Genomic DNA, 19,304 nt, shown 5'->3' with positions numbered 1-19,304 from the left:
ATACTACACTGGTTAACAGCTTGCTATAGCCACACATGCATGCACGCACACACACTATTATTGTAGCAATCTGTTGATCAAATGTAGAGGAAATTAAACAAATGATCACATCAGTAGCTAGTATGTGCTTGGATAGTCAATCTTTGTTTTGTTCTCAGTGGTGGTGTTACCGTGTCTGTCCCTGATTGCCACCAGAGGGTCCGACCCATCCAATCTCACACTGCCTATCTCGGAGAGCTCAGGATCAGCCCAATACAAACGTTGGTTAAAGTAATCGATGGCCAGACCTGGGGAGGATGAGAGGAAGATATTTATTTTCCTTATGAATTGTGTAAAGATCAATATGGACGCCTTCATTCCGACAGCCCTCAGGTTCTAAACAGCGTTAGGCTGTGGATAGACTGCATAAACAGACAGTTATTTTATTTATCTCCTTTAGATATCTCACTTTCTATGCAGTCGAGAGTCATTAACGTTGAATCATACTACAGGACATATACAGTATATTTGTATTTTCTTTTGATGACAGACATTTTAAGTTATGTCCTACATTTCCCTTTTTATAAAATGTTTTTCTATCATGTGTTTGACTGGATAAATGACTCAAGTTGTCATGGCGATTAAATGGGTGTGTGTTTTTCCACAAATTATAAATTCCCCCTACCTTGGCAGACAGTGCATGTGTCCCTTGCATTAAAGGAGGCCAAACCATATTTTAAAAAGTAGATCAGCACTAAGTGTCTCCCCCAGGACCATCACAGCAGGTTTGGTATGTCAGACACATTCATTTACTTTTTTTCCATGGCCTTATTTTCAAACATATCTATCCTCTAGTCTACAACTAGCCTGGTCCCAGATCGGTTTGTACTGTCTTGCCAACTCCTATGGTTGTTCTCATTGCCAAGACTGCACAAACAGATCTGGGACCAGGCTAGTCTACAACATCACATCTCAATGAAAATATAAAAATGGACTTGGAAAATACAAGCAGATTAATATGATAGTGTACTGTAGATACCTGTAGGTCTCCTGAGGTTCTTCTCCAAGAGGATCCTACGCATGGACCCATCCATAGCCGACTCCTCAATATGAGAATGATCACCTATTACTGTCCAATACATCATCCTGTAGAAGATGCAAAGATAAGCATTTCCTGCTAGGTGTCCATAACATCTGTGGCCTCATTTATCAACCAGCGTACATTTCTTACTAAATTCTGGCATACGTGGAGTTTCAAGGATTTGTGTGCGGCACAAATGATTGGGATTTATCAAAACTGTCGCACGCAACATATACATATTTCATTGATAAATCAGAGCCATATTAAATTTGTGCGGCCATGAACGAGTGTTAAAACCCTGCCTGGAAAATGCCCTCCATTCACCTTTTATGGTAACAAAAATGCCCTCCCTCATTTGCTGTAAGATTTGGAGATGTTGGAACTGGGCCATGATAATTCCTAAAAGAAAGTGCAATTATCACATTTCTGTAGAGGTTTGGGCAGAATGCTGCAGTGACTTTTCCAAACTTAAAATACATGCTGCCTAGCGAGTGCCAAACACTAGCTGCACATTCTGGAAGATTGATTGTCCTTTTGAACAATTTAAGAGTAAACGCTACAGCCCACACTTCTATGCAAAAGACAAATTGTTGTTCAATATTTTGTTTATCAATACATGATTGTGTTTCTATCTCCTGCCTTGGTATAGGCTCTGAGATTAAATAGGTTAGGGTATGATGTCGCACTCCTAATATCGCACAGCAATACTGTTGCCTACCCATCCTGTAAAGGCTACCGGTCTATTTACTTTCGAGCCAAAAGGTCTATTTACTTTCGAGCATGCTTAGCAATTGAATGAGCGATTGATAAATGGTGGCCTACGATTTGTTGTGTAGTGTGAATAATTTAAACCAGTTATGTAAGAAAAGGAGAGATGTCCTGCAATATGATTATGATTTAGGCCTATTTAATAAAAAAAGTTAAATAAACATATTAGACAACATGCTGCTATGCAATCTCCTTACCAATGGCAAATGAATTGGTTTTATCATTAGGCCTATGATTTTTTATTTATTAGCCTACCATTATTATAATTCCTGTGCATCAAACACCTCCCATTTCCCCCAAACGAACAATAAGCCCATTTGCTTGCAATACAGTTGATCAACCTTTTAGAAGTTGTGCGCACGCATGGTCAGAGTTGGGGAAGCTACTCTGAAAATATAACCAAGCTACCAATTACTTCACACTGGAAGCAACCCTTAAGAAAAACATAGTTTACTTAACTAAAGTATCTCACTACATCCAAACTACTACGTGAAAAAATATATCTAAATCTGAAATGTCAGACTACAAATTGCAAGAACAGATCACTCTGGAGTCAAGTGTTAACAGAATGTGTAATATAGCCTATTTTTTACAAGTGAGAATTAGGTGGGTCTGCTGCTGGAAAAATTATTATTATTATTTTATTTTTGCAAAAATAAATAGTGTGTAGGCTTAGTTCAAGTAGTTAGCTACACCGCTACATGGCAAAAAAAAAAAACTTTTGATAACACTACATAAAATGTAGTTAAATTACTAGTTGCACTACATGTAGTTCACTACCCCAACACTGAGCATGGTTTGAGATTTGCGTGGAGACATGCACACTTTCCCATCAAGCTAAAAATGTATAAATACCAACCTTTGCGGGAAAACTGGCACATGCAAGGTTGAGTCTTTCTTGTGCAAAAACACCTTTAATAATGAGACCCCTGGTCTTCATGGATAACAGGGGATTAAACAAATCCCTGTCTATACTTAGAGAATCCCTAGAATCTCTGTCTATACTTATATCTTAAACTCAGTAAGAAAACAAATCTTGGATACAATCTTGGATGAATCTTTAAAAATTGCACAGCTGTCTTTCTCCGGGAGACTGGCAAAATAACGACAAAACAAAACGGTATAAAGTGAAAACATAATGATGAAATTTGACATGGTCTGAAAAGAATGCTCTTACCCTCGGGCTGGGTTGACAGCAATGGCGTACGGCTCTCCTGCAATGTCAGTTATCAGACGGGTGCAATTTGGCCCTCTGAGCTGGCCCACGTTTATAGAGTATCTGAGCTTAGTCCAGTGGGCTGTGTAATAGCTGAACCAGTGCATCCGAGAGTGGTCTGTCCAATAGATATTTCCTGTAATCCAGTCAGCAGACACATCTCTCGGTCTACGGAAGTCTGAACACTGCAAGGAAAATGAGAGCTTATAAACATGACATCGTGAACATGACGAAGACTTCCAAGGTATTTGTATTACACATGGCAAATAAACTTGAAACTTTTAACATTCAGATGTGAAGAATTTTCTTCTATCAAACCTGATAAAAGGTCTGTTTAATGCAATACTTTACGCTAGTAAAGGTTTAGTAGCCTATGCTAAATGTGTAAGAAGTCTTACGTGTGATCCCATAATACTTTATGCAATGTTTCCAACGTGACAACGGCTCAAACTTTAGATCAATGTACATCATGGTCTTAGAATAAGAGTATCTACAAATGACATTGAAAGATGTGTAATTATCTTAAAACATTGTGCTAGCTTTCTCTCCGACTGTCAGCAGGCAAGACATTCATTACGTCCGAGACATTCATTACTTTAGGTCAAACAATAACTGGAAAAAGCGTGGCACCTTGCTAATGTTCTGTTCTCTCGCTCACAGACATTAATAAGATATGTGACTATATGAGTTATACATTTAATCTTCAAACGCTCACTGCTGTATTCAAGCTCTCATTGCTATAATCATTCTATAATTCATTGTCCTCAAATGCAACAACAATGTAGCTTCAATGGCTTTAGAAAAGAAAGAAACATGCATATATTGTAATAGGGCTACTTAATACTGTAGATACCCTGTTGATATTAGCATATGGATATTAAATGTACAAATCATACATTCAATTATACATTGAAAAGTAAAGTACACTTTCCAACCACACCTTTGGAGATACTTACTATGTTTCCGACATGAGTTTTACTTTGACTCTTGTCTAGGATTTCTTTGTAAAAAAGCCCACCAGGGTTAAACTGTGTAGCCCAGATAAACTTTTGTTGGTGTAACAGAGCATCCATCCCAATAATGCGGGCATTGTCCTCGATGCGAGTGAGGAATTTGTGTCCATGGCTCTGGTTAAATGGATACACAAAACTTCGGATTTCAGTGTCATTAGCTATGTAGAGCACTCGATCTTCTGGTCCTGCCCGTTGTTGAGTTATTAATATGCAAAAAAAATGAAAAGTGGCTCAATTCCATTTGGGGTTTTAAACAACAATTTGACAGCATAATTTCATTTACAGAAGCAAAGTATTCTCTAATGTATGTAATCAAGTCATCATTTATAAACATTCTGGGGTAGTTTCCTGGACACAGATTAAGCCTAGTCCTGGACTAAAAGGCAAGTCCAATAGAGAATCTCCATTGAAAGTGCTTTTTATTCCAGAACTAGGCTTAATCTGTGTCCAGGAAACCACCCTATATCACGTTCCTTTATGATCAGGATAATAATAATACATAATCACATAGCAACAAGACCAGTCATTTATTATTACTACTACCCACGGTGCCAATCAGTAGGAATTGTGGGATAGATTAATATGTATCACAGTGAGGTATACACCCGTAATATATCATCCTTATTGGTCACATCAGAAACAGATGCAGACTCAAGTATTATACTCTTTAAAATGGTTAAATGGCTGGTTTTGTATACATTCAGTGTTACTTATACAATCCTGTCATCTTAATGTAAAGTTAATCTGATGACTATGACAGTATATTTACAAGAGTGCTAAGGATACAGTACAGTCTATGAGTACAGTGTTATCTTAATAGCTATTGAATAAAACTCTTCAATTCAAATAAAGGGTATACAATATTCAAGAAAAAGTTGCAGTTTATAGAAATACATACTATACTTAGTTTATACTAAAGTTTTAATTCATTTAGCAAAACATGACATATCTATTGAAACTACAACAGTTAACAATCGTAGTTCAAGATACACAGCAAGGTCTTTGATAGTTCAATGTACTTCAGTTAGCACATACAGTACAGTAATAAAATGGTCCATACCTTTTACTATACAGTTTCCATTGATTTCCTTAAAATTCCTGTCACAAGTACACTTGAAGGATCCTTTAGTGTTTGTACAATAGTGAGCACACATGTCAAACCCAAGACACTCATTGATTTCTGAGGAGAAAAGAAAAAAAAAGAAATCAGTCAGTTACTAAGCTGCCATACCTCTCAAATAAAAATGGAAACAAGCATTTCAGTTCATGTTGACATCGTACCAACCTATCGGATGTGAGGATATCTATTGTATAGTCTAATTGGGTAAAAACAATATATACTGAACAAAAATATAAACGCAACATGCAACAATTTCAAAGACTTCCAGTTCAGATACGGGAATAAGTCAATTTAAATAAATAAATTAGGCCCTAATCTATGGATTTCACATGACTGGGAATACAGATATGCATCTGTTGGTCACATATACCTTTAAAACAGGTAGGGGGGTGGATCAGAAAACGAGTCAGTATCTGGTGTGACCACCATGCCTCATGCCCATACCATAACCCCACCATGAAACACTCTGTTCACAACGTTGACATCAGCAAACCGCTCGACAACACGATGTCATACACTTGGTCTGCGGTTGTGAGGCCGGTTGGACGTACTGCCCAATTATTTAAAACGACGTTGGAGGTGGCTTATGGTAGAGAAATTAACATTCAATTATCTGGCAACAGCTCTGATGGACATTCCTGCAGTCAGCTACTATAAGCACGTACTCAGAGCTATTGATGGAATCTGGGCGTCTTGAAGAAAAACTAGAAAGCCATGTTATGTACAGTTGAAGTCGGAAGTTTACATACACCTTAGCCAAATACATTTAAACTCAGTTTTTCACAATTCCTGACATTTAATCCTAGTAACAAAATCCCTGTCTTAGGTCAGTTAGGATCACCACTTTATTTTTAGAATGTGAAATATTAGAATAATAGTAGAGAGAATGATTTATTTCAGCTTTTATTTCTTTCATTACATTCCCAGTGGGTCAGAAGTTTACATACACTCAATTAGTATTTGGTAGCACTGCCTTTAAATTGTTTCACTTGGGTCAAACGTTTCGGGTAGCCTTCCACAAGCTTCCCACAATAAGTTGGGTGAATTTTGGCCCATTCCTCCTGACAGAGCTGGTGTAACTGAGTCAGGTTTGTAGGCCTCCTTGCTCACACGCTTTTTCAGTTCTGCCCACATATTTTCTATAGGATTGAGGTCAGGCCTTGTGATGGCTACTCCAATACCTTGACTTTGTTGTCCTTAAGCCATTTTGCCACAACTTAGGAAGTATGCTTGGGGTCATTGTCCATTTGGAAGACCCATTTGCGACCAAGCTTTAACTTCCTGACTGATGTCTTGAGATGTTGCTTCAATATATCCACATAATTTTCCTTCCTCATGATGCCATCTATTTTGTGAAGTGCACCAGTCCCTCCTGCAGCAAAGCACCCCCACAGCATGATTCTGCCACCCCCGTGCTTCACGGTTGGGATGGTGTTCTTCGGCTTGCAAGCCCCCCCTTTTTCCTCCAAACATAACGATGGTCATTATGGCCAAACAGTTCTATTTTTGTTTCATCAGACCAGAGGACATTTCTCCAAAAAGTACGACCTTTGTCCCCATGTGCAGTTACAAACCGTAGTCTGGCTTTTTTATGGCGGTTTTGGAGCAGTGGCTTCTTCCTTGCTGAGCGGCTTTTCAGGTTATGTCGATATAGGACTCGTTTTACTGTGGATATAGATACTTTCGTACCGGTTTCCTCCAGCATCTTCACAAGGTCCTTTGCTGTTGTTCTGGGATTGATTTGAACTTTTCGAACCAAAGTACGTTCATCTCTAGGAGACAGAACGCGTCTCCTTCCTGAGCGGTATGACGGCTGCATGGTCCCATGGTGTTTATACTTGCATACTATTGTTTGTACAGATGAACGTGGTACCTTCAGGTGTTTGGAAATTGCTCCCAAGCATGAACCAGACTTGTGGAGGTCTACAATTCTTTTTCTGAGGTCTTGACTGATTTCTTTTGATTTTCCCATGATGTCAAGCAAAGAGGCACTGAGTTTGAAGGTAGGCCTTGAAATACATCCACAGGTACACCTCCAATTGACTAAAATGATGTCAATTAGCTTATCAGAAGCTTCTAAAGCCATGACATCATTTTCTGGAATTTTCCAAGCTGTTTAAAAGGCACAGTCAACTTAGTGTATGTAAACTTCTGACCCACTGGAACTGTGATACAGTGAATTATAAGTGAAATAATCTGTCTGTAAACAATTGTTGGAAAAATTACTTGTGTCATGCACAAAGTAGATGTCCTAACCAACTTACCAAAACTATAGTTTGTTAAGAATAAAATTGTGGAGTTGTTGAAAAACTAATTTTAATGACTCAAATCAAATTGTATAATAATAATAATAATAATAATAATAATAATGCCATTTAGCAGACGCTTTTATCCAAAGCGACTTACAGTCATGCGTGCATACATTTTTGTGTATGGGTGGTCCCGGGGATCGAACCCACTACCTTGGCGTTACAAGCGCCGTGCTCTACCAGCTGAGCTACAGAGGACCACATTGGCCACATGCGCCAAATACAACAGTTGCAGACATTACAGTGAAATGCTTACTTACAGCCCTTAACCAACAGTGCATTTATTTTTAATAAAAAAAGTAAAATAAAACAACAAAAAAGTGTTGAGAAAAAAAAGAGCAGAAGTAAAATAAAATAACAGTAGGGAGGCTATATATACAGGGGGGTACCGGGGCAGAGTCAATGTGTGGGGGCACCGGCTAATTGAGGTAGTTGAAGTAATATGTACATGTGGGTAGAGTTAAAGTGACTATGCATAAATAATTAACAGAGTAGCAGCAGCGTAAAAAGATGGGGTGGGGGGGGGCAGTGCAAATAGTCCGGGTAGCCATGATTAGCTGTTCAGGAGTCTTATGGCTTGGGGGTAGAAGCTGTTGAGAAGTATTTTGGACCTAGACTTGGCACTCCGGTACCGCTTGCCGTGCGGTAGCAGAGAGAACAGTCTATGACTAGGGTGGCTGGAGTCTTTGACAATTTTGAGGGCCTTCCTCTGACACCGCCTGGTATAGAGGACCTGGATGGCAGGAAGCTTGGCCCCAGAGTGATGTACTGGGCCGTACGCACTACCCTCTGTAGTGCCTTGCGGTCGGAGGCCAAGCAATTGCCATACCAGGCGGTGATGCAACCAGTCAGGATGCTCTCGATGGTGCAGCTGTAGAATTTTTTGAGGATCTGAGGACCCATGCCGAATCTTTTCAGTCTCCTGAGGGGGAATAGGCTTTGTCGTGCCCTCTTCACAACTGTCTTGGTGTGTTTGGACCATGATAGTTTGTTGGTGATGTGGACACCAAGGAACTTGAAGCTCTCAACCTGTTCCACTACAGCCCCGTTGATGAGAATGGGGGCGTGCTCAGTCCTAATTTTTTTCCTGTAGTCCACAATCATCTCCTTTGTCTTGGTCACGTTGAGGGAGAGGTTGTTATCCTGGCACCACACGGCCAGGTCTCTGACCTCCTCCCTATAGGCTGTCTCATCGTTGTCGGTGATCAGGCCTACCACTGTTGTGTCGTCGGCAAACTTAATGATGGTGTTGGAGTCGTGCATGGCCATGCAGTCATGGGTGAACAGGGAGTACAGGAGGGGACTGAGCACGCACCCCTGAGGGGCCCCCCGTGTTGAGGATCAGTGTGGCAGATGTGTTGTTACCTACCCTTACCACCTGGGGGCGGCCCGTCAGGAAGTCCAGGATCCAGTTGCAGAGGGAGGTGTTTAGTCCCAGGATCCTTAGCTTAGTGATGAGCTTTGAGGGCACTATGGTGTTGAATGCTGAATGCTGTAGTCAATGAATAGCATTTTCACGTAGGTGTTCCTCTTGTCCAGGTGGGAAAGGGCAGTGTGGAGTGCAATAGAGATTGCATCATCTGTGGATCTGTTGGGGCGGTATGCAAATTGGAGTGGGTCTAGGGTTTCTGGGATAATGGTGTTGATGTGAGCCATGACCAGCCTTTCAAAGCACTTCATGGCTACAGACGTCAGTGCTACGGGTCGGTAGTCATTTAGGCAGGTTCTCTTAGTGTCCATGGGCACGGGGACTATGGTGGTCTGCTTGAAACATGTTGGTATTACAGACTCAGTCAGGGACATGTTGAAAATGTCAGTGAAGACACTTGCCAGTTGGTCAGCACATGCTCGGAGTACACGTCCTGGTAATCTGTCTGGCCCTGCGGTCTTGTAAATATTGACCTGTTTAAAAGTCTTAGTCATATCGGCTACGGAGAGCGTGATCACATAGTCATCCAGGAACAGCTGGTGCTCTCATGCATGCTTCAGTGTTGCTTGCCTCGAAGCGAGCATAGAAGTGGTTTAGCTCGTCTGGTAGGCTTGTGTCACTGGGAAGCTCGCGGCTGTGCTTCCCTTTGTAGTCTGTAATAGTTTTCAAGCCCTGCCACATCCGACGAGCGTCAGAGTCGGTGTAGTACGATTGTCCTGTATTGACTCTTTGCCTGTTTGATGGTTCGTCGGAGGGCATAGCGGGATTTCTTATAAGCGTCCGGGTTAGAGTCCCACTCCTTGAAAGCGGCAGCTCTACCCTTTAGCTCAGTGCGGATGTTTCCTGTAATCCATTGCTTCTGGTTGGGGTATGTATAAAATAATATATAAATAATATGCCATTTAGCAGATGCTTTTTATCCAAAGCGACTTACAGTCATGCGTGCATACATTATTTTTATTTTATTTTATTTTTTAATTTTTTTGTGTATGGGTGGTCCCGGGGATCGAACCCACTACCGTTACAAGCGCCGTGCTCTACCAGCTGAGCTACAGAGGACCACACCATGTATGTACGGTCACTGTGGAGACGACATCATCGATGCACTTATTGATGAAGCCAGTAACTGATGTGGTGTACTCCTCAATGTTATCTGAAGAATCCCGGAACATGTTCCAGTCTGTGCTAGCAAAACAGTCCTGTAGCTTAGCATTCGCGTCATCTGACCAATTTTTTTATTAACCAAGTCACTGGTGCTTCCTGCTTTAGTTTTTGCTTATAAGCAGGAATCAGGAGGATAGAGTTATGGTCAGATTTGCCAAATGGAGGGCGAGGGAGAGCTTTGTATGCATCTCTGTGTGTGGAGTAAAGGTGATCTAGAGTTTTTTTTTCCCTCTGGTTGCACATTTAACATGCTGGTAGAAATTAGGTAGAACGGATTTAAGTTTCCCTGCATTAAAGTCCCCGGCCACTAGGAGCGCTGCCTCTGGATGAGCGTTTTCCTGTTGACTTATGGCCTTATACAGCTCATTCAGTGCGATCTTAATGCCAGCATTGGTTTGTGGTGGTAAATAGACGGCTATGAAAAATATAGATGAAAACTCTCTTGGTAAATAGTGTGGTCTACAGCTTATCATAAGATACTCTACCTCAGGCGAGCAAAACCTAGAGACTTCCTTAGTATTTGATTTTGTGCACCAGCCGTTGTTTACAAATATACACAGACCGCCACCCCTTGTCTTACCGGAGTCAGCCGTTCTATCCTGCCGATGTAGCGTATAGCCCGCTAGCTGAATGTTATCCATGTCGTCGTTCAGCCACGACTCGGTGAAACATAAGATATTACAGTTTTTAATGTCCCGTTGGTAGGATAACCGTCATCTTAGGTCATCCAATTTATTTTCCAATGATTGAAGATTGGCTAATAGGATTGATGGGAGCGGCAGATTACTCGCTCGCCGTCGGATCCTTACAAGGCACCCCGACCTACGTCAACAATATCTCCGTCTCTTCCTCATGCGAATGACGGGGATTTGGGCCTTGTCGGGTGTCTGTAGGATATCCCAACCTAAGTGTAAACTTCCAACTTCAACTGTATATTGTTTATCAACCACGGCTACATTATGTACATGATATCTAACCACATTAGTTACATTATAGAATTCCATTATTAGAGTAAACATTCTGTCCAATTGAATAGTGAGGAGAAAGAGGTCATACTGTACCTTCACACTGGCCAGTCTTTAGATTTCTCCTAAAGCCAGATTTGCAATGACATATTGAACTTGTGTTTGTCTGATTGCAAATTGCATCCTCCCCACATGGGTTTGACTTCTTTCCACATACGTCTCCATGGGAAACTACAATTGAAGACAACACTGATTGCACATGAAAACACATTCCTAAACATTGTACAAAGACATGTTCCATTGATGTGTGGAAGCCAAGAGAACAACTTTCACCAGACAGAAAAACACACAGCAAATATGTTACTACCATAAATGTTCTGACATCATTTAACCCTTGGATCTAGCAGAAGAGCCCTAGATTATCTCACGCATCCAGTTCCTGCCTAGTGACATTTATTACTTCCATCTAAACAGCAGGATATTGATCAGTGTGACACACACACGCACAGGCCTTGCAGTCCTGCTCGTCCGAGCCCCCGTCCCCACAGTCATTGAAGAGGTCACACTGCAGCTGGGCTGGGATGCAGCGCTGGGTACTGCAGGTGAACTCTGCCTTCCCACACGGCCTGGGTCTGCCAGACACCACCTCTGCTTTGGGACGCACACAGGACACAAACACACGTCAGATAGAAAGACCGCATCGGCAACAGAGAAGGCATTTGCATAAAAGCATGGGTGGTGTTTTGAGATGCCTTTATAAAAATGCTGACAGTAGCCTAGATTTAAAGACTAATGTGGCTTTGAGTTTCTAGGGATATTAAAGGAACTTGACTAAGACACCGTTTCTGCTGTTGTCACACTGATACGATTAGGAATAAAGTTAGATTGGAATATACAACCTCCTTAGTTCAACATTCTTGATGAAGAAAAACGTAATGTTTGAACTGGTGTAAACTCACCACATTCCTCCTCATCCGAGTTATCCCCACAGTCATCCACCTTGTTACACACTTGGTCAGGGCGCAGACACACACGGTCATTTCTGCATCGGTGTGGCCGTGTGGAAGGACAAGGAAGTTTGGCTGGAGGGGAGAAGAAACACACAAGTATTCCAGACAGTCAAATACATTTTAGCTCATTCAACACAGTCCACTCTAATCCATTTAACAAATTATATTGTAGTCCATTCATCAGAGTTTATTCAACTCCTTCATAAAAAGGACATTCATTTTCTTTAAGCAATTCACCAATGCATATCACCTTACATTAAATATGTAAGTAATAGCTAATAAAATATCCATCAAACACCTTTGAGAAAACATCTAAGTGAGAGACGTTGTTATTTCAACCCACCACACATCTCTGTGTCCTCATCTGAGTTGTCTCCACAGTCGTCCTTGCCATCACACACCCATGCGTGAAGCTTGCACAAGGTGTTGTTGCAAATGAACTCATCGGGACGGCAGAAGATGATGCCTGCAATTACAGACTGAAGGTGAGCAGCAGTGCCCGTGGGCTTTCTTTCTTTCACAAGGTCGTCTTTTCCATTTCCTTCAAAACGTCAATCAACAGCATTGTGCTAGAAGTATAGTGTCTGTATGAAAGAACTTTCTTGTTAGCAAAATGACCTTTGCTTGGCCAGAATAGGACTAGTGCTGTACACCTTTCACAACAAACACATGGCTAGAATGGTGGTTGCTACGCTACTAGCCATGTGAGTTCGAACCCCCCACTGATCGTGACATTCATTGCACTGTGAAAACTGCAATTGGCTGCAATTGAATCTACCTAGGCTGAGAAGGAAGAAAATATAATGTGTGTACCATATTGGCAGGCATGTGTTCTCTATTACAGTGTTCCAGTGAACATGCTCAACTCTGTCCACAGTTGCAATTTAATCTTTGTTACATTTCTTGTACAGGTAACATGTCCTACTAGAACTTACACTGGCTGCATACGTTTCAGCTTGTGCCTTCCTCACGGTGTGTGTGTGTGTTTTGTAATCCCTGTCCTACCCTGGCTGCAGTTACAGTTTTCTAGCACATTGGCATGTGAAGTGAGTATGTCCAGCCCTGTTGTACCTTGACTGCAGTTCTCCTCGTCACTATGGTCCACACAGTCAAACATGTCGTCACAGCGCCATCTCCGTGGGATACAGTGGGCGTGGTTCAGACACAGGAACTCGTCTTCCTTGCACTCCTTCACACAGCCCACCTGTCAACATGGAAACACAAAACAGCATCATACAGTATTCGATGTCAAAACACAGTCAAGACTTTACTCACATCCTTGTCTATACTGTTAGGAATTCACCTCACACAGGACACCAAATTATGTAGGGACCATCCTTACAAATGTGACGCGTTTCAGAAAACTAGGCGTATGTCACGGGTCACTACTTCACAGGAGAGCCATTTGAACGTAAATGTTTTTAAAAAAACATGTGAACTTTCATGTGCCTTAATAAAAAACGTCTATGCTATCTGTAAATACGAATAAAATGGTGAAATTACGAGCCTAGTTGGTTTAGCCAAAGAAAAAGACAGCAACCTTCCCGCTAGCCATGATTGGCTGAGATAATAAGTGGGCTGGACAATAAAAATAGTAAAGTAAAGTACATATACCAAAAAAAAACTACTTAAGTAGTACTTGAAAGTATTTTTACTTAAGTACTTTAGACCACTGTATATGGGTAAGATAGTCTAGCTAGCTACATTTTCAGATATTACACGTTCCTAATTTTGACAGAAAGAGCCATTTGCTTGGCTAGCTGGTTGGTTAGCTACCTGCAGATTCATGCAGGGTAGTAAAGTCATGAGTTGTGATTATGGTTCATTGTTGACCTAGCTACGTCTTAACAAAATACTCCACTATGCAAATAACCATTTTGGGTGCGTTCATAAATTCAGTCTGTTAGCTTGGGTGCTTGACTGCCGTTGTGAGGTCAGAACGTTCGGATCAACCCTACTCATCGGCCAGAGTGTCTGGTGTGCGCTCTGAACGCTCCGAGAGCGACACGTTTTGAATTTACAAATGGACAATCTGACAGCACAGTTGCAGTCACCAATGCTCTGGATAACATAACAGCCTAACCAGCTCTGCTAGGGCGAGTAATGTTCAGTGAGCTGTTCTGTCATTTGTATCTGGAAGTAGCTAGCAAGATAGCTTGGGTGCTTGACTTCTGTTGTCAGGACAGAACGCTCGGATCAACCCTTAAAGAGATGGGTGGGGCTGAAGCTTAAGAGGGTGTGAATGATGCTGATTGGGTGTAGACGAAGAAGGGCTCTCCAGTAGTAGTACCAAAATATTCAAAGGCCATTTTCTCAAAAATGAGTTTACAAGTTTATCAACTTTCAAATCAAAATTACTTTCCCATTGTTCCTCAACTGTAGTGTATGATATACCATTTTGTAGCTCTGAGTCTCTACTTTTATCCAATGTAATAAACACACTTTCAAATTTTGCTACATAATACCGATTTGAGCCGGTCGGTCACAAATAGGACAATCCCTACAGAAATGCTGCATACCGTGGGTGGAAACCACCTACAACACTAGACAAAATAAATGTGATATTTTTTCTTACATTACTCATCTCTGCCGTATTAAAAAGGTCCAATGCAGTCATTTTTATCTCAATATCAACTAATTTGTGGTTAACAATTAAGTACATTACTGTGATTTTTTTCAATTAAAATGGTCAAAAATAAACAAAAATGTATTCTTAGAAAAGGGCAATTTCTCAAGCAAGAATTTTGCTAGGACTGTCTGGAAGTGGTCTGAGCTCTTTTTGGCAGATAAGTTTTGAACTCTCTTTCTTATTGGTCTATTAACTAATTTCCTGCCTGATGTCGTCACCAGTCAGGCCAGAACTCCATCCCACTAAAACAGGCTGAAATTTCAGGCGGCCTTTTCAAACTGCTCTTACACAATTTTCACAGTATTATTCCAACCTCATAGTGTGGAAATATATATAAAACACAAGAAAAATCACTTTTTGACTGCACTGGACATTACTTACTGTGACTTTTTCTGTAAATAAACAAAAAAAGGTGCAGTAAGCAAGTATAGATTGATTGCTATAGATGAGTACCAAGCAAAGCCACACCCACCTCATCTGACCCGTCCAGACAGTTGTCCTGTCCATCACATCTCAGACTGGCCAAGACACAGCCTCCACTGGCACACACATACTCATTTAGGGAGCAGGAGGGGAGCACTGGAAACACAAAGATCAGAGACAGAGCTTTATGAGTGCACACACTCCACCAAATAATAATATAACAGCCATCATTCACAGCATGAGTGGGGCAGGTTTGTACGTGTTCTGTACACTTATGAACTCATAAAGAAGGTTGCACGCTCCATGTTAGCCTAGTGTATGCGATAAAAAAAAACACTATAACCCATTATTTATTTCCAAACCAGCAGTGCTGGACATTGGACAGATACTAGGTCTAAATATGATGTCTTCCCTCAAGCTATGGCATGCTGTGTGCTGCCTGCTGTTGAATGAAGTGGTCTGAAACACACCCACACAATCATCACCACCGGGGCTCCGGATGAGGTTACACTGGCTAGCTACTGTATTGTAGTGGCTGCACTTCAGTAGAATACAAGGCATTTTCTGATAGAATGGGAATGAGCCAATATCAACCCACTTACTGTGGGTAAAACACATGGCGTACTGATGCAGTAGCTATTTATTAATTGGTTACAGAATTGGAACAGTATTTAATTACATGTCACATAGAAAGTAGTCTTGGCATTTCTCCTGCTTGTACCTATCGTAAGGGGTAAAGCACCCCCCTCCACACCAACATTTCCTGATCTTACACTAAACCCCATTAAAAAGTCCCCCCCCAAAAAACTTTGTCCTGCATTTTAACCAAAGAATACAAACTACAACACTCCATGTTACCACAGGAGCTCTGCAGTGGTTTTCAGCTTTTAAACAACTACTTCAATTTCACATTAAAAACGTTTTGGGGAAACGTTCCCTTCTGAACTTCTCTCGTCTTTCTCGTATACTGTACCTGTTCCCTGGCAGTTCCTCTCATCCTCTCCTGTCTTGCAGTCCTCTTGGCCGTCACAGAGCCACTTGAGGGAGATGCAGAGGTTATTGAGACACTGGAACTGGTCCTCAGCACACCGAGCCTCACAGCCCTTCTGTAGAGAGATATACAGAACAAGAAGCTCAAATTTACGATAGGCTCAGACTTGACACCATAGATGTTCTTATTCTTATACAGTAGGAACATCAGGTAATACTTTATTTGAAGTGTACTTACATAAGGACTTCATAGCTCATTCATTACTCATACATAACACATTAATAGACAATGTTAACTCTTTACAGTGAGTGTTCATTGCCAGTTTAGTAGGTTATTGGTAAGAATTGTGTGTGGGGGGAAGAAAAGTAGTTGTTTACAAGAGAAACCATGCATCGCTGACAAATGTTTACATACTCTGTGAACTAAATATACAGTTTGACCTAAAAAGACAATTGGGACCACACACACAATAATGGATTAACAGAGGTTGCACAGAGGGGATTATTCATATTATATACTGTAATTGCTGTGGGGGTATTTAACAGAGCAATAAATTACAAGGCATAATAAATGGGTAATTCCGTGCCTTTCTCCTTGAATTAGCCATTGCACAATGGAGATTTGAATATTTTCTAACGATAGTCTCATTTTTCATGAATAGCTCACACTTTCAAATAAATTCACATTCCACAAAACAGGTCCACAATTCCCATGCAAGGCTAGTTAATGCAGTATTTTGAGTTAGTGAACCAGTTTGCATAATTATTTACACATTTGCATAAGAACAGAAACATCAAATGTCTCTCTATTAGGACAACGTCAGCCTTAGTAGGTTATTCTCTCATGCGTTCCAATAAAAATTAAAATATTTAACGATTTGAATTTCATAATGCTATTAAATCAAGCCCGTTGTTGCATTTGCAATTCAATAATCATGCCTTTTAGAAAAAACTAAAACACATTGATGTTTATCCCTCAAAAATAAAGAAATAAGCATAGTGTTAATAAGGGTCATTTCACTCAAATCAGATTATTCAAGAGTGGACAGACACAAGGTTGTGATTCACACAGTTTACAGGCTATAACATGCTATTTAAAGCCTGCTGTTAAATGACAACAGGGATCACTGACCTCGTCTGAATTATCAGGGCAATCATAGTCTCCATCGCAACGGAATCGGGCGGAGATGCAGTCCCCGTTAGCACAGGCAAAGTCCTTGTGGTTACAGGTCAATGGCTCTGAGTCAAGGGGAGAACAAGGACATCACCACTTGAAATAGAAATGAAGTAGGAGCCGGCCCCTCAAACATTATACGCTCCACCACATACCAATAATTTGAATTGTTAAAACAATGTTACCCGGATCTTCATCATTTCCTACAAGGCTCTAGCATTCCCTAGCAAGTGATGTCTATTATAGACTATTTACAGTTATAGACTAGGCTATATACACTTGAAATAGTCCTGAAAAAGCAACCAACATCTAAGAAAACACACACACAGGCCTTTATAAGAGGTGTCGTAAGAGAAGGGAATCCCCTAGACCCCATTTACAGGAGATATCTCTTTAGCATTGCATGCTAATCATCTGGCAGTAGACTGTATTTATATTTATTAGGGATCCCCATTAGCTGCTGCCAAGGCAGCTACTCTTCCTGGTGTCCAAACACATTAAAGCACTTACATTACATATAAAACAAAATATAAAAACAGTACATCATATGACATTATTACACCTCTACATATTTACAATACAAATTGTTTAATACCACCATACAACAATATCACAGTCCCCATAAGGTGTATTTTTTACCTGTTAAAAAAAAAATCTGATTCTACTGCTTTCATCAGTTACCTGATGTGGAATAGAGTTCCACGTAGTCATGGCTCTATGTAGTACTGTGCGCCTCCCATAGTCTGTTCTGGACTTGGGGACTGTGAGGAGACCTCTGGTGGCATGTCTTGTGGGGTATGCCTTGTTGATAGTGTTGTTAAGAAGGCAGAGCAGCGCTTTATTATGGACAGACTTCTCCCCATCTTAGCTACTATTGTATCAATGTGTTTTGACCATGACAGTTTACAATCTAAGGTTACTCCAAGCAGTTTAGTCACCTCAACTTGCTAAATTTCCACATTATTCATTACGAGTAGTAGTTGAGGTTTAGTGAATGATTTGTCCCAAATACAATGCTTTTAGTTTTGGAAATATTTAGGACTAACTTATTCCTTGCTACCCATTCTGAAACTAACTGCAGCTCCTTGTTAAGTGTTGCAGTCATTTCAGTTGCTGTAGTAGCTGACGTGTATAGTGTTGAGTCATCCGCATACATAGACACACTGGCTTTACTCAAAGCCAGTGGCATGTCATTAGTAAAGATTGAAAAAAGTAAGGGGCCTAAACAGTTACCCTGGGGAATTCCTGATTCTACCTGGATTATGTTTGAGAGGCTTCTATTAAAAGAACACCCTCTGTGTTCTGTTAGACAAGTAACTCTTTATCCACATTATAGCAAGGTGTGTAAAGCCATAACACATACGTTTTTCCAGCAGCAGACTATGATTGATAATTTCAAAAGCTGCACTGAAGTCTAACAAGACAGCCCCCACAATCATTGTATCAATTTCTCTCAGCCAATCAGTAATTTGTGTAAGTGCTGTGCTTGTTGAGGGTCCTTCCCAACAAGCGTGCTGAAAGTCTGTTGTCAATTTGTTTACTGTGAAATAGCATTGTATCTGGTCAAACACAATTATTTCCAGAAGTTTACTAAGGGTTGGTAACAGGCTGATTTGTGTGCTATTTGAGTCAGTAAAGGGGGCTTTACTATTCTTGTGTAGCGGAATGACTTTAGCTTCCCTCCAGGCCTGATGGCACACACTTTCTAGTAGGCTTAAATTGAAGATGTGGCAAATAGGAGTGGCAATATTGTCCACTATTATCCTCAGTAATTTTCCATCCAGATTGTCAGACCCCGGTGGCTTGTCATTGTTGATAGACAATCATTTTTTCACCTCTTCCACACTTACTTTATGGAATTCAAAAGTACAATTCTTGTCTTCCATAATTTGGTCAGATATACTTGGATGTGTAGTGTTTTATTTTTTTATTTAACATTTATTTAACCAGGTAAGCCAGTTAAGAACAAGTTCTCATTTACAACTGCTACCTGGCCAAGATAAAGCAAAGCAGTGCGGAAAAAACAACAGAGTT

At 40.7% G+C, this 19,304-nt stretch overlaps 1 protein-coding gene across 1 annotated transcript in view; it reads right to left on the bottom strand.

Moving 5' to 3' along the window:
• Positions 1-19,304, bottom strand: part of LOC121536153 (low-density lipoprotein receptor-related protein 1B) — a 189,014-nt gene that overhangs the window by 13,706 nt on the left and 156,004 nt on the right. The window contains exons 54-66 of the mRNA XM_045206691.1: positions 17,229-17,335; positions 16,080-16,212; positions 15,156-15,262; positions 13,126-13,258; positions 12,398-12,520; positions 12,004-12,126; positions 11,546-11,695; positions 11,141-11,275; positions 5,118-5,237; positions 4,001-4,242; positions 3,006-3,229; positions 1,019-1,125; positions 171-287 (exon numbers count right to left, since the gene is read on the bottom strand). Of these exons, the coding sequence (XP_045062626.1) occupies positions 171-287; positions 1,019-1,125; positions 3,006-3,229; positions 4,001-4,242; positions 5,118-5,237; positions 11,141-11,275; positions 11,546-11,695; positions 12,004-12,126; positions 12,398-12,520; positions 13,126-13,258; positions 15,156-15,262; positions 16,080-16,212; positions 17,229-17,335 (1,821 nt within the window). The remainder of the gene's footprint in view (positions 1-170; positions 288-1,018; positions 1,126-3,005; positions 3,230-4,000; positions 4,243-5,117; positions 5,238-11,140; positions 11,276-11,545; positions 11,696-12,003; positions 12,127-12,397; positions 12,521-13,125; positions 13,259-15,155; positions 15,263-16,079; positions 16,213-17,228; positions 17,336-19,304) is intronic.

Source organism: Coregonus clupeaformis, chromosome 23, assembly GCF_020615455.1.
Source record: "Coregonus clupeaformis isolate EN_2021a chromosome 23, ASM2061545v1, whole genome shotgun sequence".
Taxonomy (NCBI): Eukaryota; Metazoa; Chordata; class Actinopteri; order Salmoniformes; family Salmonidae; genus Coregonus; species Coregonus clupeaformis.
The sequence above is the reverse complement of the archived record's forward strand: the minus strand, read 5'-3'. Positions and strand labels throughout refer to the sequence as shown.